Source organism: Osmerus mordax, chromosome 28, assembly GCF_038355195.1.
Source record: "Osmerus mordax isolate fOsmMor3 chromosome 28, fOsmMor3.pri, whole genome shotgun sequence".
NCBI classification, from domain to species: Eukaryota; Metazoa; Chordata; class Actinopteri; order Osmeriformes; family Osmeridae; genus Osmerus; species Osmerus mordax.
In genome coordinates, this window is record NC_090077.1 from 841,570 (window position 1) to 867,466 (window position 25,897).

A 25,897-nucleotide genomic window follows, 5' to 3' on the forward strand; every position below is an offset into this window, starting at 1 on the left:
TTTTTATCCTTCCATCCGCTCCCTCCCTCATTCCCTCCCTCCCTCTCTCTGTCCCATCTCCTTATGTGTGCTTGTCATTGTGTGGACTTCACCTCCTCTGTAACATCACTTCTCCATCTCCCCCTCTCTATGTGTACACCCCCCATCTCCCTCCCTCTCTCTATGTGTACACCCCCCATCTCCCTCCCTCTCTCTCTCTATGTGTACACCCCCCCATCTCCCTCCCTCTCTCTATGTGTACACCCCCCACCTGCCTCTCCCCCATCTCCCTCTCCTCACCCCCCCCTTCTCTTTCTTCACCCTCTCTTTCTCTCCCCCCTCCCCCCACCTTTCCATCTTTTCACCCCCCTTCTCTCTCTCTCTCTCCCTCTCTCTCTCTCCCTCTCTCTCTCTATCCCTCCCTCTCCCTCTCTCTCAAGAAATCAGCTTTTCCCGTTTGTAACCATAGTGCAGCTATTTCCCACAAGTGTACAAGGCTCTCACATCCTGATGAAATAGACTAGATTGAGTCGCCTCAGATGATATGGAATACCTTGAACTGTGCCAAGAAAACCTCCCTGCTTTTTAGTAATGTGTGTGCAACTGGTCCTCTTGTGTAATGGTGCGTGTGTGTATTGGTGGGTGGGTGTGTATTGGTGGGTGGGTGTGTATTGGTGTGTGTGTGATGTGTAATGGCATGGCTGCCGTGATTTGCCCAGGGGGGGTCAAAGTTCAGGCTCGGAGAACGGGTCTGTTATCGGCTCAAAAGGAGCGTCTTTCAGTTGACCTGGGGCAGGAAGTAAAACTGTTGTCTATGAGGTGTCAAAGTCCAATGAGTGCTTCGTATTCACATGGAAATTAGAATGTGTGTGTGTGTGTAGGGGGGGAGACAGCACCCAGCGAACATTCCTACAAGGGGGGGGGGGGTCACTACACATTAGTACTCATAAAGGACGGGGTAGGGGGTAAATGGGGCTATTAAGGCCAGATCTCTGAAGCAGGAGGACGGAGGGAGGGGCGGGGGGTTCTATAGTTGTTGACTAGGCCACCCCATTCCAACCAGTCACAGTGTCTAAGCTGTATTATTCCCTGCGGAGGAAGGATGCCACAGGCTCCAGGAGCCACCGGCCTGGTCCATGTCCCTGGGTCGGTGTCAGAACTGTACTCCTCTCTCACAACACGCTTCTCGTGTGTGTCGCTAGGCAACCCCGCACAGCGCCCACCCGCCCCCGCCCTCGCCACTTCGGAACTTGCACAGGCTTCTGAACATCCAAGATACAACAGGGTGACATCATTGCTAAGGACAAGAAAAGCTAAGGGACCCCCCCCCCCCCCTTCTCTTCCTTCGCCCGCCCCCCCCCCCCCCCCCCCCCCATCTCCTCCTCCTCTTCATAGTTCTAGTTGGTTGAAGACCCTGGGCTATATCACTGATATGAGGCAGCAAGACCTGTTCTTGACAGGGCAAAAACGTATGGAAAGAAACAGAGAGGGGGGGAGAGAGGGAGAAAGGGAGAGAGGGAGAAAGGGAGAGAGAGAGAGACATAAAAGGAGAGAGAGGCAGGCAGTGTTTATGCAACAGCATTGCTACTTTATAGTAACGGTGTGAAGGCACGGTGACATAAGAACGGTGCTCTGAGATTATCTCAAAGAGGAGAAACCATAGTTAGACTGGCAGACTGAGACGTTGTTGGGCTCCAAGGAGCATTAGTCTTCTGTAATGCTCTATTATAGAAGCCGGCAAAATGCTCTGCTCGTGATATTATGAGCTTGTTAAAAGCTCAAATCATTGATAAGTTAATCTTAAAGACATAAGCAGCCTTTAGCCCAAACAAGTTAAAACCTAATCGCTATTAGCTTGGTCTTCAAGCCACACAAACAAATACGGAGTTGATACCCCTACTGTCGGCGAGTTCGCCAAAGGCTGACCGGAAAACAATCATCTTCTATACAGCAATCACGTAACTGAGTTAATGCGGTGTGGTGGCGGGGCACCTGTTGTGCCACCGGCCACCGACCAAAGCTATGCTCCCTTTGTTCACTCGGTCACGGGTCATGTCACCGCACCATGTCATGTACACCCGGTAGACCATAGACCGGGGTTCGAGCTGGTCCGGAGCCAGCCGTGGGCTGTCCGGTACCCCGGGGAGATAACCTTGGCACGTGAAGTGTACTTCAACCCCATAGCAACGTAACCTGAGGGCATTATTCCATATTGACATAAAAGTTTATGTAGGCGACAGTGCGGTGAAAAAGAACATGTTGGGGGGTGGGGGATGTAATTATCTATAGAACCGAATATAACCCGAGACAAGTGGAGACAGGATAACTTCAAGAGGAACCACTGTAAACATACCTGTCCCATGTTTCTATAGCCATATTTGTCCGCTATGCGATCAGCGAAGTCTGGTCCCCCGTTTATCCGAACAGCCCAATGGTTGGTGTAAATCCGAGCTTTGCACGGGGGAGACGTAAAACCTAGCAAGAGCGCGAGGACGCACATCAAGCCACTTCTCAGCGCGGCGTTCCAAACCATCTTTCACCCACTTTTTCGCTTCTCCCTCCTCCAACTAGACAAACAACCAAACTTCTCTTCTCGCCGCAAAGCAAGCAGGATTCTCATAGAACTGTTCGCTCAACCTCCACATACACGCATAGAAAAAAAAACGGAAAACGGAATCCTAAAAATGCCTAGAATCCCGTTACACGGTCCTGGTCTCGCTCCTCCTCGTGCTGTGCATGGGGTTCGAAGTTTTCGCTAGTGCTCCTTTGCGGCGGAGCACAGGGATAATCTGTATGCAGATCTGAGGGGTAATTTCTTTTCCCCGGGACTCGATGTAGCTTCTCTTTCAGTCTTTAATGTGACGAAATGGCTACAGCGCCTCCCCCCAAATAACTAGCTAGCCACACTCTCGAGACTCGAAACAACTAACCCGCTGGCTGCCTGCACTCCGCTGGGTCTTAAAGGTAACCTCATACTTTTTGTATTGTTGCAATCTCCGCGGTCTGAGATTATAGCAACCTGTAGGCTTGGACAAGTGTAAGATGCTTCTTTGCCCTGTTGGTAAAGCCATGATTTGGTTTTGTTCAAATTGTTTCAATATAGCAACGGAAAAACGGTAAAGTCATACAGAACTTATAGTATTACAGTTAAATACTCACCAGCCGGCGGATTACACAGTGCTACATTGCAACAACTAGGCGTACAATTACAAATTCAAAATGTTCCTAGTTTAAGTAAAGATAGGCCTACCAAAAAATATATTAAATATATATTAAATAAACAATCAACTTGAATATATTTCGTTTTTTTCATCTCATTATTTCAGCACATAACATATTATATGTGCCAAATACTTCGGTTTATCTTTGGTCTGTCACAGGCTATATAGATCAACCTTGCACACCCAACATTCCAACACACACATCACGTAGTAGGCCCAGTGTTTATATCATTATAGAAACTAGCGGTATCTATCGGTCTTATTCATTTGTTGATTGATGGGTTTTTGTTTTCTCAGCAGTTGCCCAGAGTAACCCCGTTGCAAGCCAGGAACCGGCGCGCACAGCGAAAACTCTGTTTCGCCTCGCCTTGAACACAAGTGCGAATCAGCATAATTGTTCTAATTGCGGCCAATTTCTCGGTGAATGGACCCCGCTGTCAAACCTAACAACAAGCGGGGGACAAGAATATCTCACGGTCCTCCGAGACCAGATGAAAGGAACGAAAAACACCCCGTGACCGCTGCCATTCAGCGCAAGGAAGGGCTTGTAATTGAAAGCATTTGAAAAGGAGGAAAAACAGGCAATGATTTGAGTACGAAATCAACTACCCAGCTCACGAGCCCCCCCCCCCATTCACCGCTCAGCTTCGCTGCTGGGGGGCCGTGGAGGTCCTGCGTGACAGCCTATAGCCCCCCACTCGGCAATGAACCGCATGAACCCCCTACAAAACGTCTTTGTCGAAAGCGGTCACAAGTGACAACAAACATCAAGCATTCCTGCGTACATTCCTACTCCTCGTCAACGAAATGTTGAAGATGCCTACTTGTTCAACGCTCGACACGAACGTTTTGAATCAGCTGGCTCTTGGTGTTAGTGTTGAAGTCTTGATGCATTTCTAAATGCAGGTGGTCATTAATATAACTTATTCTTTTTATTAATAATCCGCAGCCTTCAATTCACCAAACCAGAGATAACTCTTAACGGAAACTACAATCAACTCATGCCTTTAGGAAATCCTGCCACCATTCTATTCCTCTCCTCACACAATACCCATCACTATCTGTCAATCAATTAACGTATTCCTTCTGGGATATACCCTATACCCCCCCCCCCCCCCTCTCTGGGTGGCCTCCCTAAGAGGCAGATTTGACCTCTCAACTTCACTTTGAACTTTGAACCCAGAGCAGTACGTCTCTGCAGCACTGCCACCCCCTCTTTTTATAACCTTCCTCTTGTTCTATATCCTTACACACCCTTCTTCTCTTCACTCCCTTTTCTATCCATCCTCCCCCCCCTCCTCCTCTCACTCACATTTCTTCAGAGCATGCTACTTCACAAGACCCTTTTAAAGGTATTCACAACAAAACAAAATTAACACAACCCTCTCAGTAATAAAATGTCACATTTCAGTTTGAAGTTCAAAATATGTTGACTTATGTTAACTAGACAGCCTTTGGTGAAGGAATGAGAAATCGCTGGAATTATACAAAAAACTGCATCAGGATGAATAGGCAGAGGACCATCGTCCCCCTCTAGTGGTAGAAGGCTGCACTGCAAGGTGTTTGTGGACCCAGTCGGTAGTGTGTGGACTGGACTGCTCACTTAAATGGTATAAAAGGTTTCCTACAGTTTGGGTCACAATCTGTCCCCATAAGTACATATGCAGCCTTTACACCTCAGTTATTTGCATTCGATGAAGAACCCTTCCACCCCCCCACCCCCCCCCCCCAAAAAAAACAAGCAACCATTCCAACTGCTCAGAAATTTTATTTAGAGGGAAACAAGGGTTAAAATTAAATTAAAATATAAAATTTGAAATGAGCCAGTCTTTAGGGGAGGGGGGGACGGGGAGGGCAGTCCCCCCCCACCCCCACCCCCACCCCCCTCCCCCTTCCCAGAAACTGAAAACCTGAGGGGCAGAGGGATGGATGGAGGTAAGGAAAGGGGGAGGAGGATGAGAGGGAAGAAAACATATGGCTACGGAAATAAAGCAGTTTTAAAACAGGGGATCTGTGTGAATGAAGGGAGGGTCGGGGCAGGTGTATAAAAAAGACAGATGGAGTTAGGCGATAAAGACCCCCAGTCAGTCCTCATTCACTCAGTGCTCAGGCTCTCTGCTTTTTAACTCTTTTCCTTTTTTTGTCTTTAATCCTCTAGAGAGGTAGGGAGGGAGAGAGAGAGATTCTCCCTCTTCCCCCGGATCACTTTATTTTCTCCTTGCATTATTTTTTGTAACGTCTTTCCTGCAGTTTTGAAAATAGTAAACAAAAAAACGTCCTTCAAAAATAAAATGCAGCAACCACATTTCTTGTTCTACTATTACATATACAGTATATATATATAAATACATACATAAATATCTTACATGTACAACCAATTTGAAAAAGGTAAAAGAGAGAACCAAAAGGTTGATGAGGACTTTGAAGGGGGGGAGGGAGGGGGGCTAAAGCAGGGAGGAAGAGGGTTGAAAAGGAAGTAGGGTTTGTCTGGGTAGTGTGTCCTCTTTAGCTTCACACACGTACGCACGCACACACAGCCTTTAGGGTGGAGGTGAGGCTGGAGGCGAGGCTGGAGGCCCCACCGCCCAAGTTCGTCAGTTAGCCCAGTAAGGGGAGCTGGCGTAGCCTGACTTGCCCTGGCTCTTCTGCTGCATGCCACTGGACTGGCTGCGCTGCCCTGGACCGCCCTGCAGGGGGAGACAAACACACACAGGGTTGGCCGGGGCACTCAACGCTGGTGTGTGTGTGTGTGTGTATGTCCGTACGCATGTGTCGTCTCACCTGTCCGTCCTGGGCCAGGTGATGGTGCAGCAGCTGGGAGTGTGGCTGCTGGTGGGGGGGCAGGATGTGCAGGAAGGGGGCCGGGGCATAGCCGGGGGCCCCTCCAGGGTTCAGGGGGCCCGAGCCCCCCAGGGCTGAGGGCAGGCTGAAGGGAGGGGGGGTGCCCGTGTGGAAGCCCTGCTTGTCAAACGACTGATGGAGGAGAGAAAGAGGAAGAAGAGGAGGGAGAGAAGAAGAGGAGGGGTTAACTGGAGGTCAGTTGGCACCAAAGGAATCCAAACGGGGCCACGTTTTGAGTTTCACCCGTTTCTCCATGTATGACATCACATGTATGACACCACTGTGACGTGAGGGAGGTGGAGACTGACCTGGTTCTTACTGTAGATAGACGCTCCCATGTCCGGGACTCCTCCACTGTTCCCCGAGCCTGACAGTCCTGGAGCTGGGAGGGGAGGGGGAGGGGAGAGAGATGGAGAGACAGAGAGAAAGAAAGATGGAGAGATAGAGAGAGAAGAAGTAGAGGGGTAGATGAGAGGCAGGAGACACATCAGTTTGCTTCTTCAAACTCCACCAGATAGCCCAAGCAGTTAAGGGTGGAGAGGGGTGGAGGAGGAGAGAGAGAGACTCGCTGACAGGAGCAGTGAGAGTGTGAGTCTTTAGTATTAGCAGACAGTGAGGGAGGGGGGCGTGGGTTCAGCTGGAGGTGATGCTCTGGGTGGGGTCAGGCCAAGGGTGGGGGTGAGAGTGATGATGAAGTAACTGGGAGGAGGGAGTTGGGGGGGGGGGGGTGTACCTTTCCCTGGGCCGTTGCCTGCTGACTTGACCTGTGATTGGACAGAGCCTCCGTACCCTCCCTTACTGTACTCCCCCGCATGGCCCTGCGACAGGTCATCAAAGGCTGAGAGAGAGGAGGGGGGGTGGGGGGGGGGGGGAGAGAAGGAGAGAGAGAGAGAGAGAAGTGGCAGGGAGGGAGGTAGAGAGAGGTGGAGAGGTAAAGACAGGTGGAAAGAAAGGTAGAGATAGAGGTAGACAGGGGAGGTAGAGAGAAAGGTTTGTGAGGTAGAGAGAGATGGGTAGAGGTAGAGAAAGACAGGTTTGTGAGGTAGAGAGAGAGAGGGGTAGAGGTAGAGAGAAACAGGTTTGTGAGGTAGAGGTAGAGACAGGTTTGTGAGGTAGAGAGGGGTAGAGAGAGACAGGTTTGTGAGGTAGAGAGAGACAGGTTTGTGGAGGTAGAGAGGGGTAGAGAGAGACAGGTTTGTGAGGTAGAGAGAGAGAGGGGTAGAGGTAGAGAGACAGGTTTGTGAGGTAGAGAGAGAGAGGGGTAGAGGTAGAGAGACAGGTTTGTGAGGTAGAGAGAGAGAGAGGGGCAGAGGTAGAGAGAGGTAGAGGTAGAGAGAGGTAGAGGGGCAGGCGGTCAGAGGGCTGGAGCAGCAGTGCAGCAGGTGAACAGTGCCTGCAGCAGGAGGCCATGCAGTAACAAGAAGCTCCTCCCCTTCTACATCCTGGCCCCTCTTCTTTAGGTCGTCCCCCCCCCCACCCTCCCTCCCTTCCCTCACACGATGACACCCACAACCCACAAAAACCCTGGTCGCTCTAACCCTCGCTCCAACACGGCCCTCACCTGTGGTGTAGGCGTGCTGTCCGTAGTTGGGCTGGTGCTGTTGGTGGTACTGGCTGGAGGGGTTGCCCAGGCCCATGTTGGGCTGCTTGGCCGACGCCGGAGGCACGAAGACGGTGGGGCCGTACTGGAAGGCAGACGGCACCCCGGGCATGCCAGCGTAGTAGGGCAGGCCTGTGTAGCCGTAGCCCGGGGGGAGGGGGGGGTTCAGGAAGGCCTGGTTCTGGGTCTGTTGGTTCTGGCTCTGCTGGGACTGACCCTGCCCACCCCCCTGGGGGGCCTGCTGCTGCTGGGGGGGCCCGGCCCCCGACAGGCTGGTGGGTGGGGCCGGGGACGAGGTGTCGGCACGGCCGAATTTGGTGGCTTCGCCTTGAGGGAGGGGAAGAGGGATGGAGAGAGACGGATAGAGAGATGGAGAGAGAGAGGAGAAAGACCGTAGAGAGAGAGGAGACAGGGAGAAAGATTGAGAGCGATAGAGGAGAGGAATAAAAAAAGAGATTAGAAACATATCAATGACAACAAGAGACCGGAGCGCCCGGGGGAGGGGGTGAGCAGGGTTGCCATAGTTACCCGAGTAAGGGTTGTTGGCTAGGCCGTCTCTACCGGGCATGGTTGCCGCGGTGCCCGGAAACGTGACTCCATAGTAGTCCTGGAGAGAGCATGAGGTGATCAAATACACTGACACACACACATTGCAGCTGATCAATGCAAGTGTTCCTGTGTGTGTGTGTTTGTGTGTGAGAGAGACACGAACACTCACCATAGGAAGGCGAGACTGCAGCATCTGCAGGTCCTCGTAGCCATAGATCTGCTGTGGAGACAGAGAAACAAAGGTCAGCTGAGCCGAGGCAGGAGGAGGCAGAGAGCGAGAGGCAGAGAGAGAGAGAGAGAGGCAGACAGACAGACAGAGCGAGAGGCAGAGAGAGAGAGAGGCAGACAGACAGACAGAGAGAGAGAGGCAGAGAGCGAGAGGCAGAGAGCGAGAGAGGCAGAGAGCAAGAGGCAGAGAGCAAGAGGCAGAGAGAGCGAGAGGCAGAGAGCGAGAGGCAGAGAGCGAGAGGCAGAGAGAGAGAGGCAGAGAGAGCGAGAGGCAGAGAGAGAGAGAGGCCGAGAGGCAGAGAGAGAGAGAGGCAGACAGACAGAGAGAGAGAGGCAGACAGACAGAGCGAGAGAGGCAGAGAGCATGTAGTTACCGGGTAGGCAGGCAGCAGACCTCCAGGACCCATGATGTACTGGTTGGCCAGGAGAGGGGGCACGCCCTGGGCCAGGTTGGGAGGGGCTTTGCCTGGGGGGAGACAGAGCGGTGGGGGGAAGGAGAAGTAAGACCACCAAAACACCAGAGATAGAACCAGGTGAACACTAAGGAATGTCTTATGTTATATCAATAAATAAAAGAAATCGTCTTTTGTATTTTAATTTTTTTTGGGCCCCCCAAAACAGCTAGCCATATAAACAGGAAGTGCGGGGCGGTGGGAAGCGTCCTACCGGATGTGGTGGTGAGCAGGGGGGCGGAGCGTCCGGCGGAGAGTGCTCCGCTGCCGTTGGCGGTGAGACCGGGTGCCCCGGAGCTCATGTGCATCCCGTTGGAGGACGAGGAGCTGATTGGAGCAGAGCTGGGGATGACGGCGGGGCCGGCGGAGGAGAACGCAGCAAGGAGGCCAGCGTTGCTCTCCTCACTGGTCATCTGGAAGGGGGAGGGGGGGAGGAGCAAGGATGAAGAGGAGGAGGAGAGGCAGACAGAACCATTAGTCATCAACCTCAACACATTCTTAAAATCGTGTCTTTGTTAAAACTCCAGCGTTTCTTAACTTACTGTGAGGGCGGAGCTAGTGGAGAGAGATGGCCCTGCTGAGTGGCTGCTGGTCACATGACTGCGGAGGAGGGAGAAAGGGAAAACAGTGATGTCATCAGACAGGTTTGGGGAGGGGGGGGGAGGGGCATGAGGGCGTAAGGAGACTCAGACCATTAGGTGTTCCACAGGAAGGTTCAGATATGTGCTTGTAAACCATCATTATCTCCACGGTTACGGTTGGGACGTGGATGTGTGTGTGTGTGAGAGAGATTTCCGCTTACCTGCCGAGGGAGGGCAGGGGGGCGGAGTGTGAGGGGGTGGGGGCGGGGCCAGGAACGTGGTGGGCGGGGCCAGGTATGTGGTGGGCGGGGCCAGGTACGTGGTGGGCGGGGCCAGGTACGTGGTGGGTTGGGCCACTGTCGCTGGTCATGGGAGGAGACTCTGGCTTGGGGGTCCTGGAGGCTGACGGGGCTGCAGAGAGAAGAGGAGGGAGAAGAGGAAGAGCCAGACATCTATCATTAACTAACCCCAGCTGGTAAATAAACCGCACACATGAAACAGGTGTTTTTTGGGTGTTTCCATTCAAAACACAGACTTCAGACGAGTCGTCGAGACCACCCTGTCTCAATGCATTGTGGGTACTCACCTTCATGTGTGCTCTGAGTCCTCACGCCGCTGTAGCCATTCTGAAAAAACACACAACCAAATCAGACCAAAGGCGACTCTACTCGGCGAGTCGGATGAGAAGATCAGTTGAACCCTTCGTGGTCGTGGTAAACCCTGGACTGCTCACCGTGAGGGCTCCGGGCTGAGAGGGGTCCTTGCTCTGGGGGAAGCCCAGGTGAGGAGGCAGACTCCTGGGTACGCTGGCCTGGGCGGACGAGGCTGGGGGGGCGGCGCTGGGGAGACCCATGGAGGGGGAGGGTGTGGCGCTTGGCAAGCCCAGTGAGGGGGAGGGGAAGATGGGGTCGGACACGGCCGGGGGCAGGGTGGGCATGCTGCCCAGAGGATCGCTGGAACAACAGCAGCAGCAGCGTCAAACAGGAGGTAGGAGAGTCTAGTGTCTCTTCTCTTCTCTTCATCAAAACATTACTGATGGTGAGGGACTCCCTCCAACCCACACAAACACCCTCTCCCTCCCTGCCTCCCTCCCTCTCACCCACACAAGCACACCCCCTCCCTCCCAGACTACACACCTGCCAGCTCCAGGTTTGGAGAACAGGCTGCTCTGGGGCTGCTGGAGGGGTGTGGCGGAGGGGGCCGGGGAGACCTCCCTGGCTGGCTCTGACGGGCCCAGCTCTGCCACGCCTGGCTCTGAGCCGAAGTCCAGGGCTCCGAACTGGACGTTCAGGCCCGACACGTCTGCAGAGCCTGGCATCTCCACCGCTGAAGAAGGGATCTGAGGGGGGGAGGGGAGTTAGAATGTGTGTGTAAGATTAAGACAGTGTGACATCTATCAGATGGAGCGAGACAGAGAGAGGGGAGGAAGGGAGGGGGAGGATGAGGGAGAGACAGAGATGGAGAGAGAGAGAGAGAGACCGAGAGAGAGAGAGACCGACAGAGAGACCGACAGAGAGACCGACAGAGAGACCAAGAGTGTGTCAGTAAGAGACAGCATCCTCACCTTGGAGGACGGGGCCACCCTGCGTCTCTGGGTCTTCATCTGCCGGGGGGGCTCCGTGATGGGGGCTTCCCCCGGAGAGGGCCCGTCCCTGGGGGGGACAAGCGACGCGTCGTGGCCGGGGGGCGTGGGGACCTGGGCGGGGGGCTCCGAGGCGGCCAGATGCCTCTGGGCCAGCTGGCTGAGCACGGCCGATGGCTCCGGCTGCATCTTCAGATCCACTGGAGGGGGAGGAGGAGGGGGGGAGGAGAGAGGGTGAGACCGGAGGAGGGGGGGAGGAGAGAGGGTGAGACCGGAGGAGGGGGGGAGGAGAGAGGGCGAGACCGGAGGAGGGGGGGAGGAGAGAGGGTGAGACCGGAGGAGGGGGGGAGGAGAGAGGGTGAGACCGGAGGAGGGGGGGAGGAAAGAGGGTGAGACCGGAGGAGGAGGGGGAGAGTAACATGTGTGTGTGTGTGAGACTCACTGTGAGAGGTCGTAACAGGGCCGTTCTCCACTCTGGGGGGCTTGAGTTCACTGGATGACATGGCGGCGGAGCTTTGAACTGCGGGTGGAACGGATTCCTTGGCGTTGCCGGCGGCGACCAGCGGCTGATTGGTCCGCAGGGACAGGTGGGACCTGTTGAGCTGCTCTGGTAACCTGGCGTCAGAGGGGGCGGGCTTGGGGTTGCTCAAGGAGACAAACCCAGAACCCAGAACCGAGGACTGGGGGGGGGGGGGTGAGAGAGAGATAGTGTTAGAGAGAGAGAGAGAGAGACAGAGCAAGAGTGAGAGAGGTTTGGGAGTGTATGTAAACAGATATCTGTGTGTGTGTGTGTAGCGTGTCTCACCAGCGCTGCGTGTGCATAGGTGCTGGAGGCGGAGGCAGCGTGGGCGTAGCTGTTGGAGGCAGCGTGGGCGTAGCTGTGCGTGGCCGGGCGCCCGTTGTGGTGGGAGTTGGTGAACACCATGCTCTGCCCCAGGCCCTCGGAGGGGGCGTCCAGACCCACCAGCTCAGCCTCCACGACCCCGGGGCCCGGCTTGGGCAGCAGGGAGGAGACATCAACACTGGGGGGGGGGGACGGTTCAATTAGAGAAGCTACCTTCTCCTCGTGTAGCCAGAACACAAGACCGTACACCATGCTGGCCCTGATGTGTGTGTGTGTGTGTGTCTTACCCGTTTCCAGGTGTGATGTGGTTGGCAGGACCGGAGGAGGCGGTGAACACTTTCGTCTCTGAAAGCTGGAGAGCAACAACAGTGTTGCCTTAGTAACAGGCCTTCTCAAGAGGGTACATGTTGGGTCGTATCAGTGTGTCTGTGTTTGGGGGTGATGACATGAGGGGGTGTGTTGGGGTCACATCAGGAATGTGTGTTTATCAGGGTGATTTCAGGAGTGTGTGTGTGGGGTCATGACAGGCGGGTGTGTGTGTGTGTGTGTGTGGGGGGTCATGACAGGCGGTGTGTGTGTGTGTGTGTGTGTGTGTGTGTGTGTGTGTGTGTGTGTGTGTGTGTGTGTGTGTGTGTGTGTGTGGGGTCATGACAGGCGGGTGTGTGTGTGTGTGTGTGTGGGGGTCATGACAGGCGGGTGTGTGTGTGTGTGGGGGTCATGACAGGCGGGTGTGTGTGTGTGTGTACACCCTGAGGTCCGGGGTACTCACGTCCTCGTTCCAGTCCTCAGCAGCCCAGTCCTCCAGGTTACCTCTCCATGTTCCTGCAGCAGGAGAAACAGTTAGTCAGCCCACACACACATAAAAACAGCCTGGGCACATACACCATAACAGAGAACACACACACCGACTAGACAGCCAATCCCACACACACACCTTCTGCAGCCTCGTTGCCGTCCGTGTCCCAGGTGTCCTGGCGAGATCCTCCAGAGTATTCAGCTGGGTTGAAGATCCTGGGAGGAGAGGGAGAGAGGAGGAGAGGAGAGAAGAGGAGAGAAGAGGAGAGAAGAGGAGAGAAGAGGAGAGAAGAGGAGAGAAGAGGAGAGAAGAAGAGAGAAGAGGAGAGAAGAGGAGAGAAGAAGAGAGAAGAGGAGAGAGGAGGAGAGAGGAGGAGAGAGGAGGCGACAGAGGGGCAGAGAAAGTGAGAGACCATGTTAAGACTGCAAAGTTTGAATTCACTTTAGGTGATCAAATGGTCATGTTTGTTTTATAAGAGATTCAGACATTAGTTGTTCCACAGATAATTTCAGATATGTGCTTGTAACCATCATTATCTCTTCAGTCACTAAACACAACCACACCCAAACACTTACCCCATTCCCTGGGTGGAGAACCTGGTGCCACCAGCTGCTCTTCCCCTACCGCGACCTCCTGATGCTGCGCACACACACACACACCTGTCACCTGATGTCACACTAAAAAGACCCCTGCTCTGACCACTGCTCTCTGACACACAGCTGACGTTGGCTGCCCTCCTTTCCACAGTCATGTGACCTGTGCAGTCCCAGGGCTAGAGCAGCAGGAACGGCAGGCTTGCCACATCACTGATTTCCAAACCCCCCTTAAAAACATGCACCCATGGCTCCTTTCACAGAGAAGGGGGGGGGGGCTGTTTTCCTGTCAGCCTGCTATGCTCCCGCCCTTACTCTCCCCCCCCCTTCTCAAAACTCCTGCCCTCACCCGTGCCTGACACAAATATACCCACTGTCAACTACAGCCTCAGAGTGACAGTCTAGGGGCCCTGTCTGGGCCATGCCCTGGTCTAGGGGCCCTGTCTGGGCCATGCCCTGGTCTAGGGGCCCTATCTGGGCCATGCCCTGGTCTAGGGGCCCTATCTGGGCCATGCCCTGGTCTAGGGGCCCTATCTGGGCCATGCCCTGGTCTAGGGGCCCTATCTGGGCCATGCCCTGGTCTAGGGGCCCTATCTGGGCCATGCCCTGGTCTAGGGGCCCTATCTGGGCCATGCCCTGGTCTAGGGGCCCTATCTGGGCCATGCCCTGGTCTAGGGGCCCTATCTGGGCCATGCCCTGGTCTAGGGGACCCATCTGGGCTATGCCCTGGTCTAGGGGCCCTATCTGGGCTATGCCCCAGTAGGTTTCTTCCTGGTGTTGTTGTTGGAGAGGTGGTGGCAAGTCCAGGGCTGTTTTACCTCTGCCTCTCCCCCTGCGTCCGCGGTCGCCCCCTCTCTCTCCCAGACCCATCTCAAAGCCGTTCTCCTCTGCCCGCACTGTGGGGGGCAAACACAGGGTCAAACACGAATCAGCCTCACAGAATCCCAGCGTCATAACAGCAGAGCCTGCTAACTCAATGCCAACACGACATTCTTTACATTTCTCAGCCCTGCCTGACCAAACAGACACAACGATCTGTGTTAGACGCTTCAATTCATTCAACGCTGTACAGGGATTTACCAAAAAAAACACCAGCACTTCACACACACACACACACACACACACACACCTTCTCTGGTGCGGCTGGCTCCTCTGCCCCTCCTGTTGGAGCCCCCGCGGCCGCGGCTGGCATCCCTCTCTCCTCCCCTCTTCTCCCTGCTCTCCTTTATCTCAGGTGGGCCTCCCTCCTTTACCAGGCCTCGCTTCTTCCCCACAGTCTCCCATGAGCTCTGAGAGAAGGGTGGGAGGAGAGAGAAAAATAGAAAGTGAAAGAGAAAGGAGACAGGGAGAGGTAGAGAGAGATCGAGAGAGGGGAGGGGGAATGAGAAACAGGGAGGGGTAGAGAGAGATCGAGAGAGGGGAGAGGGAATGAGAAACAGGGAGGGGTAGAGAGAGATGCAACACAAGTTAGTTCTGCCTGTGTCGGTGTGGTCGTGTGCCAGTGTCTCCATGGTCCCCGTGTCTGTCTGCAGTGTGATGCGTAGGTGAGTTACCCTCACTGCGTCGGAGGGGCTCTCCAACAGGAAGTTGATGGCTCTGTTGACATCCTCGTTGCAGTCGTGTAGGGCTACCATGCACTCATCCTGGGTCTTCCCGCTCACCTCGATCAGCTGAGGTAAACACACGCAGATGAGTACCACAAACAGTCCCTGGGTCTAAATAGCGCTTAATTACATAACAGGTCGAGACACGCGTGCACCTGCGTACCTGTTTGACCTTGTCTTCAAAATCTGCGTCGTTTTTGTCGTAGATCATCTGAGCAAGCCGGATCTGTTCTGCTGTGGCCTGGATTTAAAGAGAGCCTGGTTAGCATTGTCTCACACACACACACACAACCAAGATTCGTCATTAGCGTGAACGAGGTTACCCAGGCTCTACCTGTGTACACGGGCCAATCAAATCAGTGACGGTCAGACAAACGTAGGCAGCTCATAGACATTCAAATGCGGCTGTCAAACTGCTTGGTTCCAGGGTCTTTTACCTGTATCTGTTTCTGTGGCTGTGTGGTTTGTGTGGTGGTGGGCAGCGCTCTATCCCGGGCGCCCCGGGTTGGGTTGCTGACCACTGAAGTCATCATATACAGTATATACAAAACAATGTATGTACAAAATAGAAAAATCTGGAAGACAAGAGGACAGTGGGATGTCAATGTCTACAAGGGTATTCAAGGTATAGGTTGTATCCACAGCCTAGCTTGTATCAAGTTTGTCTGTGCCATGTAAGACTATAACCCCATGTATCGCCCCTCAAGTTTAAATTTAGACACCCAAGAGGGGGCTGTGCCGGTGTCCGCTTACATCCCTCTCTCATCGTCTTTCTCACGCACTGAAAACAAGGTGGATTGGCACATACATGTCACAAATTATCGTGTTTAAAAATACGGAGGTCACATTTATACTGGTGGAACTAGAATCTGCGTGTTCTAAGCACTGCCAGCTGTGATCACGTTTCTAGGTGTGTTCGTGTGGCTTGAGGTTCAACAGCATAACTCACTATACTAGTTGCTACATGGCGCAGTTAATAAAAACACGAACCGGCAATGGCATTAGACAGGATACAAAACAGCTTCAGGCTACGGGTTTAACCAACCAGGCAGTGATATCTGTTTATCAACAACATAGCACGTCGAGTGTAAGCGACAATCACATAGTTTATTGCTATGGTTGTAAAGTTAACAGCCGCTAACTGTGCCGTATTAGGCCAGTATGAACGACATCACTGTATACCAAAACTGAAATCAGGACGGAAGCTAAGCTACCAAGCTAGCTGCTTGATGGTGGTGGCGAGAAGAAATTCCCGGGAAAATGTTAAGCTAATTGGGTTCATAAATGACGGCGCCTAAGAACGCCAAGTAGCTGGACAGTTGGTACTTTAAACATGTCTTAATGGACACTGAATGTTTATAATGTCCAACAAGCTTTGTCGACTTGTACAGTAGCTAACAGACGAGCCTTTGTTCCCGTGTCGTCTTCGACGGAGAACCTCTAAAATCACCAAAATACCCCCAACGTCGTATCACATATCATTAATTGACCAACTGGGTCACATACACGTAATTTACCCGCAATGATTTAACAGCATTATATCCAACTAGTTAAAATATCCGCAAACGTTATTAGCTACGTCCGTTGTGTCATAAGGCAAAAATAAACATTGTTCACGAAGCTCTTTGTGTAACTGGCTAACCAAGCTAGTCGGCCGCTAGCCTAGCTATCCGTAAAATATGCTAACGCTTTAGCTCGCCTTCCCAGCCAAGAATGTGCGAATGTTAAGTTTGTCAACTTCTATCTATTCTTGTTGACTGCGTATGTCACATGACAAAGTATTAACAAAACAAGTCATAATCAAGTTTTTCTTTAATCGGCGGTCTAACGCCAGGTAGAAGTACTAGCTAACTGGGCATGTGTGCATTTCTTCAACCGTGCAGTAGGCAAGATAGCATGCTAGCCAGCTAGCTCGCTAGTGGCATGCCATGGAAAAGACTCCGCACAACAATGCTCTAGCGAGTGGTATCCATACCTCGTCACTTAACTAGCTAAACAGCAAGCTACGGCTAGGCTAGGCGATTAACCACCTAGCTAGCAATGTTAAATTAGCTTTTAATGGACATAAATTCAGCAACAGCTCGGTCCCCGTCTTCTTAACGAATACCGCTGTAAATCAGGAGAGTAAACCGGTTGCGTATTTACAGATAAATACACAAACCTTTTATTTCGTTACCTGCTAACACGCTTCGCTCAGCCAGCAGCAGATGCCGTCACGTGACCCAACGCGCCGTTGTTCAACTCTGAGATGCTGAAGCAGCCAGTCACAGCGCGCCTCGCATACCACCTGGTTCTCCTTCGGTATTACTCGGTCCCGTTGATTAATCGGGCACGCGCTTCCTCTTACGCATTGGTAATGAACCTGGCATTATGGTTCGATCCGTGAAGTCACACAGTCATCTGATGATGCATTATATATCTCTACGTTCACGTTTTCTTTCGTACTTCTTTCTTCTTTCACAAATGCGTCAGCAGCAGGAAGAGGTCCAACAAGCTAAACCATTTTCTCCTGGCTGAATAAATACCTTAATAGGAATCAAGTTACCTATTCATTTAGAGACCATGTGCAAAGAAGGACTACACTAAGAATACCAATGCTTTCAAATCAAACCCATGTTAAAATGAAAATGTATTTTTGTAAATTAGTAGACAGACAAGACCAACATTAGATGAAATCCCTTCAGTCGTATCCAGATAGAACTCTTCCTCTCCCCTTATATCCGTTCCATAAATAGAGACAAAACATTGAGCACAAATATTAATAATTTATTATGACACAAAATCATTTCAAATCCATAAAAGGCCGTCCCTGATTCCTGCCTTTACGCTTGCCTACTGCATTAGCACTCTTATAGAGTAGCAGAGGCAAAAAAAACACTCCCATCTGCTGGTCTGACGACTGTACAACTGCCAGCCGTCTTCTATGTGCCTGTTTTTCCTCCGGGATAACGGCTGTACTACTAACTAGGCCCCTGTAGCTGACCCCTCAGCTATCAGCCTCTCTGTCTCTCCTCTCTCAGGAGGTCTCTCTCTCAGGAGGTAGGGTTTCAGCGATCAGACACTCTCTCTCTCTCTCTCTCTCTCTCTCTCTCTCTCTCTCTCTCTCTCAGGAGGTCTCTCTCCTTTCTCTCAGGAGGTCTCTCTCTCTTCTCTCTCTCTCTCTCTCTCTCTCTCTCTCTCTCTCTCTCTCTCTCTCTCTCTCTCTCTCTCTCTCTCTCAGGAGGTAGGGTTTCAGCTGAGCCCTCAGCTTGTCAACACACTGGTTCTTCTCCTCCATGATCTCCTCCAGTTTCTCAACGTACTCCACGAAGCCCTGAACCAGGGAGAAATGGAGACATAGTGAGGGAGCGACGGGGGAAAGAAAACAGCTCTCAGGACGACAGGATTCACATCCACCCATCTCTAATTCTGAGTTAATTTAAGTACGCAGGGTAGGTACTTTACTGATCTCCAAGGATCAACACATCGATCCATGGTAAAAGGCTGTGGTTCCACTCGTACAAGGCTCACCATGACAGGATACCGACTCAGCAGAGCCTCCTCCCTCACGCACAGACGCTCCATCTCCTCTAGCTGGTCCATGTGAGCCTGCAACACACTCCATCTGAGAGAGAGGGAGAGAGAGAGAAAGGAGAGAAAGAGGGAGAGAGAGAAGGAGAGGGAGAGAGAGAGAAAGGAGAGAAAGAGGGAGAGAGAAAAAGGAGAGAAAGAAGGAGAAAGTGAGACAGAGAGAAAGAAAGGAGAGAAAGTCAGAGAGAAAAGGAGAGAGAGAGAAATAAGAGATATTAAGATATAAGATAAACAGACACACAGGTAAGTAGAGTGAAGGTGAGAGAAAGGGGAGGAAAGAAAGATAAGATAGTAGATGAAGAGGAGGAACACAGAGAGAGATGTTGGATCTAACTGATATCATAAAAAAGACAGATAAGTATGTTTACAGAAACTGCCACTTACTGGACATGTTCCTGGGTTTCAAGAGTCTGTGTTGGACAGCCAATAAGATTGGAAGGCCTTGCTGGACGGGGCCAATCAGAAGCATTCTGTTCAGCTTGTGTGCTCTGAAGTGTGTCTGTTGTGATGACAGAACGTGTCTGTGTGTGCTGTGCTGTAGTGTGTGTTAAAGGCATATTGCGTGTGTAGCTCTTTTCAAGGTTTCCAGAGTGGTGGATTGTAGAAAGAGAGACTTGACTCATAGTCTTAATTCCAATGAGCTCTGCCAGAGACAACTCCACCCCTCTCTCCTCACTCTCTCTCCCCCCCTCCTCCACACCTGGTGCTTTCCGTGTCTCCACCCCGGCCCTCTCCCCGGTCTGTGTGTCTAGAGGCCAGGGGGTGTCGGTGGGGAGGCTGAGGAAGGAGGTGGTGGCGACCAGCTGCTCTACCTGGAGCTGGGACAGGCTAAGGGGCTCCAAGGAGCAGAGGGACCCGTCACTACTGGACTGAGGCGTGGAGGTCTGGGCTCCAGTCCCAGGATGCCTCCGTGTCTCAGGGGGTTGACTTTCCAGAGGATGGGTTGCTTGGTTTGGGTGCCTGGGCATCCCCGAGGCCCCTGGGGCCCCCTCTCTGTGGTTAAAAGTTGTCTCCCCAGGGCTGAGTCCAGGGCTCATGTTGTGGGATTCTAGACCCTGGCTGTTAGATGGGTGGTTGTTGAGTTTGAACTCCAGGGAGAGGTCGTTGAGTTTCCCCAGAGAAGGGGAGGTGTCAGTGAGGTCAGCTGGGGAGAGGGGTCTCTCAGCTGGGGCACGGAGGTGGTGGGAGAGGGCTGGCTGGGGGTGGAGACTGTTATTGTCGCTGTTGCTACCCGTCGATCTCATAGTGAAGCTGTCCCCCTCATCTTCCTCCTCTGTGCTCCACTCCTCCTCCAATAGGATATCATCCTCCTCCAATAGGATATCATCCTCCTCCCCCTGGTCCCGCCTCTCCGGCCACACCCCTCCCTCACCTCTGTCTGACCACGCCCATCGCTCCGCAGACCTATAGGATGCCTGCTCCTGCCCGCTACCCAGCATGCTCTCTGCCCTCACACTGCCCTCTGTTTGGATCCTGACTCTAGCCCCAGCCCCATACACAGCCAGCAGCTCCTGCAGACCAGAGGAGACAGGATGGAGAGGAGGACAGATGGGTGGAGAGACAGAGAGAGGTGGAGAGACAGAGAGAGGTGGAGAGACAGAGAGAGGTGGAGAGACAGAGAGAGGTGGAGAGACAGTGAGAGAAGAGACGGAGAGAGGCGGAGGAGAGACAGAAGGGGGGAGAGACAGAGGGTGGAACTGCTGAAGCCGCTGGTGGTATCTTCGGAGGTGCATCACTCTTTCACTCTCGCTCTCCTCTTTCCTTCTCTCTCTTTCGCCGCTGCTCCCTCCGTTCCTCGGCCCCGCGGCTTCTCTCGCCCATCCTCCGTTCACGTGGCTCTCTCTTCCTCCTTCGGCGCTTTCCTCTCTCCTTCTCACAACATCTCCTCCCAGCTCCATCCACCTCCTGCCCTCGTTTTCTTCTCCTCTCAGTTCAGCTCTCGTTCTCTCCACCCCTCCAACCCTCTCTCTCCCTGACCTCTGACCTCCAGTGGCCCCTCCCTCTCTTGGTGTGCCCAAGAGGTCCATCTCCTCTCTTATTCGCTGTCTCGCCGACAGACCCGCCCCTTCCTCTGGGACCACGTCCAGATGTTGTGCATCTCCATTCGGATGCCTCTCCTTCTCCTCTCTCCCTTCTCTGTCAATCCTCCTCTCCCTCTCACCCCCCACTCTCTCTCTCCCGGCCCTCCACCATTCCAGAGTCCCTCTCACGGGGCTGATGTGCTCCAGGACCAGGCCCTCCTCCCTCGCCCGCCCTCTCCCCTGCACGGCGCCCCCACGTTTTGGAGTGGAGCAGAGCACAGCTCCCCCCGTCGCCAGCCTCAGAGCAGGGTCACCAGCAGGGTCACCAGACTCCCTCCCCCGCCCCAGTCGGACCCTCTTCAGAGGGCTTTTGGGGCCCTGGGTGAGGCTTCCACTACTGCCGCTACTGCTGGTGGTCTGGACGCGTTTTGGGGTGGGAGTTACACCTGCAGCCCTCCCTCCTCCACCCCCTGTTTTTACCCCTCCTCTTCCTCCTCTTCCACTTCCTTTTCTCCTCAGCTCTTTCACCCTACACAGACAGAAGCACTCAATGTCAGGTAACAACAGACAACTAGTTTTGACAGTTAGAGACAACAAACTCCTTCATCCACAGTTTGAATTTTTGTTTGTTTAAAAAAAGGGGTTTAGTAGTTATGGAGGACCATAGTGGACTGTAACATTACCATGGTAACACACACTTCACTCACCGGTCTGCATATCTGAGTGTGTTGAGGGTGTGTTCAGTTGCTAGGTGACTGGGGGAGATGTTAGCAATCATGCATGTCTTTGAATCACCAACAAAGGAGTCTCTCAGAACCTGGGAACAACAGAGAAAACTTTATTGACACAACTGTTTGAACAAAAACAGATTGTACAATGACTTACATATAGTAATCTATGAAACCACCATAGCTAATGAGAGTTCTTCAGGAGAGAGGAGGTTGGCGTGTGTTGTGTCACCTGTGTGAGCTTGCTCTGTCTGAAAGGTGTGTGTGAGCTCTCCTGGTCCAGGGAACGGATACATTCCTTCAGCTGAAAGACACGCAAACACACACAATCACAAAACACGGGAAGCTTTCATTGTTGTAGGTGTGCATGTGTGTGTACATATGTGTGGATGTGTGTAGGTGGGTGTGTATACGTGTGTGTGTGCGTATTTACAGTATATATGTTTGTGTGTGTGCATATGTGTGGGTGTGTGTATGTACAGTATGTATGTGTGTGTGTACACAGTATATAATATGTATATATATAGTATATATATATATATATATATATATATATATATATATATGTGTGTGTGTGTGTATGTACAGTATGTATATATGTGTGTATGTACAGTATGTATATATGTGTGTATGTGTGTGTGTACAGTATGTATATATGTGTGTAAGTGTGTGTGTATGTACAGTATGTATATGTGTGTGTGTTAAACCTACAGCCAGGAGACTCTGGTTGATCTCAGCTCCCTCCATGCGGCTCAGCCTGTCTGGCTCCCTGCTGTCAGCTGCTCTCTCGCTCCCCGCCAGGTCCACAAACCACATCCTGCACCACAGACACCCCTGTCAGGCCGGGGGGCCAGCCAATCACGTGCAGGTACTGTACACGGTGTGTTGAATGAGCTGTGGTGTTGTGTAGTGTTGTATGAGATTAGGTGGTGTTGTGATATATGTAGGAGGTGCCTGGTGGTTGAGGTACTGGCCTGCCAGTGGCGTGCTGGGCGGAGTCTCTCAGCTGGATCTGCAGGAGGGCGTGAGAGCGGGAGGAGGAGGGGTTGACCCCACTCACACCCTGGGTGCGCTCTCCTGTACCCTTCCCCACCACCTGCACACATTCCCACAGGACACCCAGGAGAAGGGGGGAGGGATGGAGGAGAGGGAGGGACTGTGTTAGCTATGTACTAGCTATGTGATGAACACTCAATTCACTTTATTAAAAAAATATTAAGGAGGATACATGATGAGTTTGAGGTAGTAAATATAGTATGGGGTGATAAGGAAAGTAGGGGGGTAGTTAATATAGTAGGGGGTAGTATGGAATCTTCAGAGGGGTGGGAGTGTCTGACCTCCAGCAGTGAGCTGACTGACTCCACCCTGACCTGCCTGAGGCCTGCGATCTGCACCACCTTTTGGCCGTCCTCCCTCGCAAACAACCTGGGAGGGAGAGAGAGAGACCAAGAGAGGGAATCAGAGAGAGACGAGACAAGGACAAAGAGAGGACGGGAAGGGGAGGAAAGAGAGACCAGAAAATAAAGGAACTGACACCTCTTTCATTCTTTTACTCTCGCACACATACTTTTTCCTGCGATCCAAAAGGTCGTAGAGCTGGCCACAGTAGATCTCAAAGAAGCTGACGTAGACCAGGAGACAGGAGGAGGTGGAGGAGGAGTGGAGGTGTCTGAAAATGTCTCTGGCCGCCAGAGCGTACAGCCCTGGTCTCCCTGGAGACGGGCCCAGCATGGTGTGGGTCTTCCCTGCACCTGTCTGGCCGTATGCAAAGCATGTAGCTTTGCCGCTTTTTGCACACATACACACACACACAAATGTTTGTCAACAACTGGATCTATTAAAAGGACACGACACACTTGTCTATCCAAAAGTGGTCCGTTTACATGAAATAAAAAACTGTAAAATAAGATTCATCTGTGGACAAGGTGTCTGTCCTGCAGTCCACAGGCTCCAGCAGGTCGCAGGCTCCAGCAAGTGTCTTACCCAGCGAGAAGGTGCTGTACCAGGGGAAAGGCAGTGCTCTGGTACACCTGCTCGTTACTGCTCTCCTCCCCAAACACCTGGTCGTAGTAGAACCTGTGCTGAGGGGACAAGAGGACCGGAGAGGAACGCTGTCACCCTCCACACAGGCCTCAACACACACACATATACACATGCTGCTCCTAGCAAGTGCGTGGGTTTGTTTTACATTTACATTTACATTTAGTCATTTAGCAGACGCTCTTATCCAGAGCAACTTACAGTAAGTACAGGGACATTCCCCCGAGGCAAGTATGGTGAAGTTCCTTGCCCAAGGACACAACATCAGTTGGCATGACCGGGAATCGAACTGGCAACCTTCAGATTACTAGCCCGATTCCCTCACCGCTCAGCCACCTGACTCCAAATGTGAGTGGGACAGCTTTATTTGATAACTGAGGATGTGGGCGTTAAATATACATTTCTTCATAAAAGGACGACGACAGATTCGCCGTTTTCAAAAAGTGCCCTGGCTCTGAGCGACTGTGTGTGTGTGTGTGTGTGAGATGCAGCAGTACCTGCAGGATGTACTGGGTGAGGTCCACAGCTTCTCTGCTCTCGTGGACCACCACACACTCTCCATCCTGGACGCTCACCACGTCAGCTTCCCCCCTCCTGTCCTCCGCACACCTCAGTGGCCTCTTCCTCACACACACTCTGATCCTCTCCTCCCCCGCTGACCTGCATCACACACACACACACACACACACACACATCAGAACTGCAACTCACACAATAACAAATAACAGGAGATGCAGCACCTAGATGTTGCCCCTGACGACAGGGTGAACCTACTTCCTGTTAGTTACTGGGGAGCTGAGCGGAAGACCGTAGTTGTAGCCAGGAGACTCGGACACGCGTGTGGGCCGAGGCCTTCTTACAGGTGTCCCATGATCCTCTCTGCCCCTCTGGCGTGTCATCGTCCCCCCACGAACAGGCGTGTCCTCATTCCAGAGGTCGACGCTCTGATTGGTCAGCCTGCCGCCTCCGTGTCGTGCCGCTGCGGTGCATTTCAGCGAGGGTTTGTGATTGGACAACGGTCTGGCTGTCTCTCTGGTCTGAGAGCTGCGGTTGGTCGGTCTTCCGATGACCTGCGAGATCCGTTCAGTGTGGTTGTCACGGAGACGGACACCCGTCCCCACCCTGCCTTGTCTGGGTTGAGACCGGGAGGTCTCCCCGCCGCTGAAGTCCAGCTGCCTGCGGGTCGGAGTCCTTCCATCACCACCATCATCATTATCACCACCATCTTCATCATCACCACCATCTTCATCATCCCCGTGATCGTCCTCATCCAGGGTCTTGACCAGCTGCACCAGGCGGTAGAGCCGGGCTCGGTCGTCCATGTTTAGGACCCCCAGGTGGGGGTAGTCCTCCATGGTGAGCCTCGACAGCTGGGCAGCCTGGCGGATGCCCAGCGCTGCAAACCTGCAGGGACAAACAGCTGTAGCAGGTGGAACTCCAACCACAACCTCCAAAAGCTTCTACAAGCTTCTACAACCCAAGCCTCCAAACAGCCAAACTACATTAATACTCCAAAACGGAAGCAATGACGGGTCATTTTCAGTCCGACTGCAGACAGATTTACTACCAATTAGCCAATTAAACAAGTAAACTGAGAGATAAAGGCGCGATGTTGACATTATGAACCAATCAGAGTCTTGGCCGGTTCGAGGCTTCAGACTCACCTGAGTTGTGACCTCACCTGTGATAGTGACGCTGCAAACCAACCTCACACAGGCACTCGTACAGGCATGATGTCATCTCCTCTCCACCTCCTTCTTCTTCTCCTCCTCCTTCCTCTCTTCTACCTCCTCTGACATGTGCTCGTGCACCTGACCCCTGTAAGAGGATTTGTGGTGGTCTCTCCATCAGATTAGCGGTCACTCCAAGCTGTCATGTCAGCACCAGTCATACAGCAGCTCAACTAATCTAAACTCTCGTTTGACACAGTAGCCCACTAGTTTATCTATACTTGCAGGACAACTCTGTGCTCTCAACACACAACTCGCTTCCTAGAATACTGTTGTGTTGATGAGTGATTGCAAGGGCGCTCAGTCAGAACAGGCTGGTAAGCCGACAGCAGGAGGTCGGTGTGATGTCAGTGTTGAAACGTGAGACTGCGTGCGGATAGAGTCGGGGCACAGCCTTACTGACTGTGTGTCACACATAGCTGGGCTAGGCCTCAGTCCAACTATGATAAATATAGCAGAGGCAGCCAAGCAACAGTTGTTCCAGCTCTAGCTAGCTACAGTAGTCTGAACAGCTGATGCTATGACATTTGCTTGCACCAAGTGTCAAGGCGCACTTGCGTTCATACTTGGTTTGTAATTTGTGGAATGTGATGACCACGGACTGTACTCGTAGCTTGAGAGAGATGTGGATGGCAATTATAGTAAATTTAATTCCACACGTTTTAGTTTCACAACAGTGGACTCACCTATAAGAGTGTCTTTCTTCGTCCTTTTTGCTCCATGTAGCATGGTTCTGGGAGAATCTGCTTCAATTGCTGTATTGTAATGTTTCTACCAGAAGTGTATGCATTTGTCACACACAGCCCAGGTAATCTTCTGATGTTTCCGTACACAGACATCTCCATAACGACGAACGGTTTAAGTGACCGCACTCCTTCCCGCTGAACGCACAGACCTATCAGAAGACAGCTGCAGGGCAGCGAGTTGCGACGAAATGT

At 52.5% G+C, this 25,897-nt stretch overlaps 4 protein-coding genes across 7 annotated transcripts in view; all 4 read right to left on the minus strand.

The window, feature by feature from the left end:
* pcsk5b (proprotein convertase subtilisin/kexin type 5b) overlaps positions 1-2,760 on the minus strand; it is a 36,548-nt gene extending 33,788 nt beyond the window's left edge. Inside the window, exon 1 of the mRNA XM_067231197.1 lies at positions 2,333-2,760. Within this exon, the coding sequence (XP_067087298.1) occupies positions 2,333-2,512 (180 nt within the window). The 5' untranslated portion in view covers positions 2,513-2,760. The remainder of the gene's footprint in view (positions 1-2,332) is intronic.
* Positions 2,761-4,948: 2,188 nt separating this feature from the next.
* LOC136937973 (ubiquitin-associated protein 2-like) lies at positions 4,949-17,188 on the minus strand. 4 transcript variants are annotated; one of them, XM_067231161.1, is made up of 27 exons: positions 17,047-17,188; positions 15,308-15,445; positions 15,034-15,111; positions 14,826-14,936; positions 14,396-14,555; positions 14,085-14,162; positions 13,249-13,312; positions 12,812-12,888; positions 12,647-12,699; positions 12,165-12,229; positions 11,839-12,055; positions 11,476-11,713; positions 11,016-11,233; positions 10,588-10,790; positions 10,185-10,404; positions 10,038-10,077; positions 9,673-9,862; positions 9,413-9,470; positions 9,085-9,283; positions 8,793-8,884; positions 8,360-8,410; positions 8,170-8,248; positions 7,603-7,968; positions 6,775-6,879; positions 6,350-6,423; positions 5,982-6,173; positions 4,949-5,887 (listed from the first exon to the last, which is right to left on the minus strand). In XM_067231161.1, the coding sequence occupies exons 2-27, from the start codon at positions 15,401-15,403 to the stop codon at positions 5,795-5,797; spliced, it is 3,417 nt and encodes a 1,138-aa protein (XP_067087262.1). In that variant the 5' UTR covers positions 15,404-15,445; positions 17,047-17,188; the 3' UTR covers positions 4,949-5,794. The 4 variants fall into 4 exon arrangements, with proteins under 4 accessions (XP_067087262.1, XP_067087259.1, XP_067087260.1 ...); XM_067231158.1 differs by having other exon boundaries at positions 14,820-14,936; XM_067231159.1 differs by having other exon boundaries at positions 14,820-14,936; positions 17,032-17,084.
* Positions 17,189-17,620: 432 nt separating this feature from the next.
* LOC136938168 (uncharacterized) lies at positions 17,621-20,602 on the minus strand. The gene is made up of 3 exons (XM_067231439.1): positions 18,825-20,602; positions 18,381-18,474; positions 17,621-18,183 (listed from the first exon to the last, which is right to left on the minus strand). The coding sequence occupies exons 1-3, from the start codon at positions 20,465-20,467 to the stop codon at positions 17,977-17,979; spliced, it is 1,944 nt and encodes a 647-aa protein (XP_067087540.1). The 5' UTR covers positions 20,468-20,602; the 3' UTR covers positions 17,621-17,976.
* LOC136937805 (kinesin-like protein KIF24) lies at positions 20,476-25,829 on the minus strand. The gene is made up of 13 exons (XM_067230924.1): positions 25,646-25,829; positions 24,911-25,047; positions 24,004-24,633; positions 23,727-23,889; positions 23,173-23,270; positions 22,757-22,975; positions 22,527-22,614; positions 22,164-22,285; positions 21,901-22,006; positions 21,422-21,493; positions 21,169-21,278; positions 20,651-20,990; positions 20,476-20,511 (listed from the first exon to the last, which is right to left on the minus strand). The coding sequence occupies exons 2-13, from the start codon at positions 24,967-24,969 to the stop codon at positions 20,476-20,478; spliced, it is 2,043 nt and encodes a 680-aa protein (XP_067087025.1). The 5' UTR covers positions 24,970-25,047; positions 25,646-25,829.
* Between the last annotated feature and the right edge of the window lie 68 nt (positions 25,830-25,897).

Coding starts and splice junctions, on each gene's coding strand:
- LOC136937973 (XM_067231158.1), bottom strand. CDS start 15,403: ATGATGACTTCAGTGGTCAGCAACCCAACCCGGGGCGCCCGGGATAGA. Junction 12,230..12,646: donor CTGAGGACTGGAACGAGGAC/GTGAGTACCCCG, acceptor GTTGCTCTCCAG/CTTTCAGAGACGAAAGTGTT. Junction 8,885..9,084: donor CCTGCTCACCACCACATCCG/GTAGGACGCTTC, acceptor GTCTCCCCCCAG/GCAAAGCCCCTCCCAACCTG.
- LOC136937805 (XM_067230924.1), bottom strand. CDS start 24,969: ATGACATCATGCCTGTACGAGTGCCTGTGTGAGGTTGGTTTGCAGCGT. Junction 22,286..22,526: donor CAGTCAGCTCACTGCTGGAG/GTCAGACACTCC, acceptor GAATGTGTGCAG/GTGGTGGGGAAGGGTACAGG. Junction 20,512..20,650: donor TCCTGGAGCACATCAGCCCC/GTGAGAGGGACT, acceptor ACGTGGTCCCAG/AGGAAGGGGCGGGTCTGTCG.
- LOC136938168 (XM_067231439.1), bottom strand. CDS start 20,467: ATGGACCTCTTGGGCACACCAAGAGAGGGAGGGGCCACTGGAGGTCAG. Junction 18,475..18,824: donor GAAACCCAGGAACATGTCCA/GTAAGTGGCAGT, acceptor CCTCTCTCTCAG/ATGGAGTGTGTTGCAGGCTC. Junction 18,184..18,380: donor TGAGTCGGTATCCTGTCATG/GTGAGCCTTGTA, acceptor TCCCTGGTTCAG/GGCTTCGTGGAGTACGTTGA.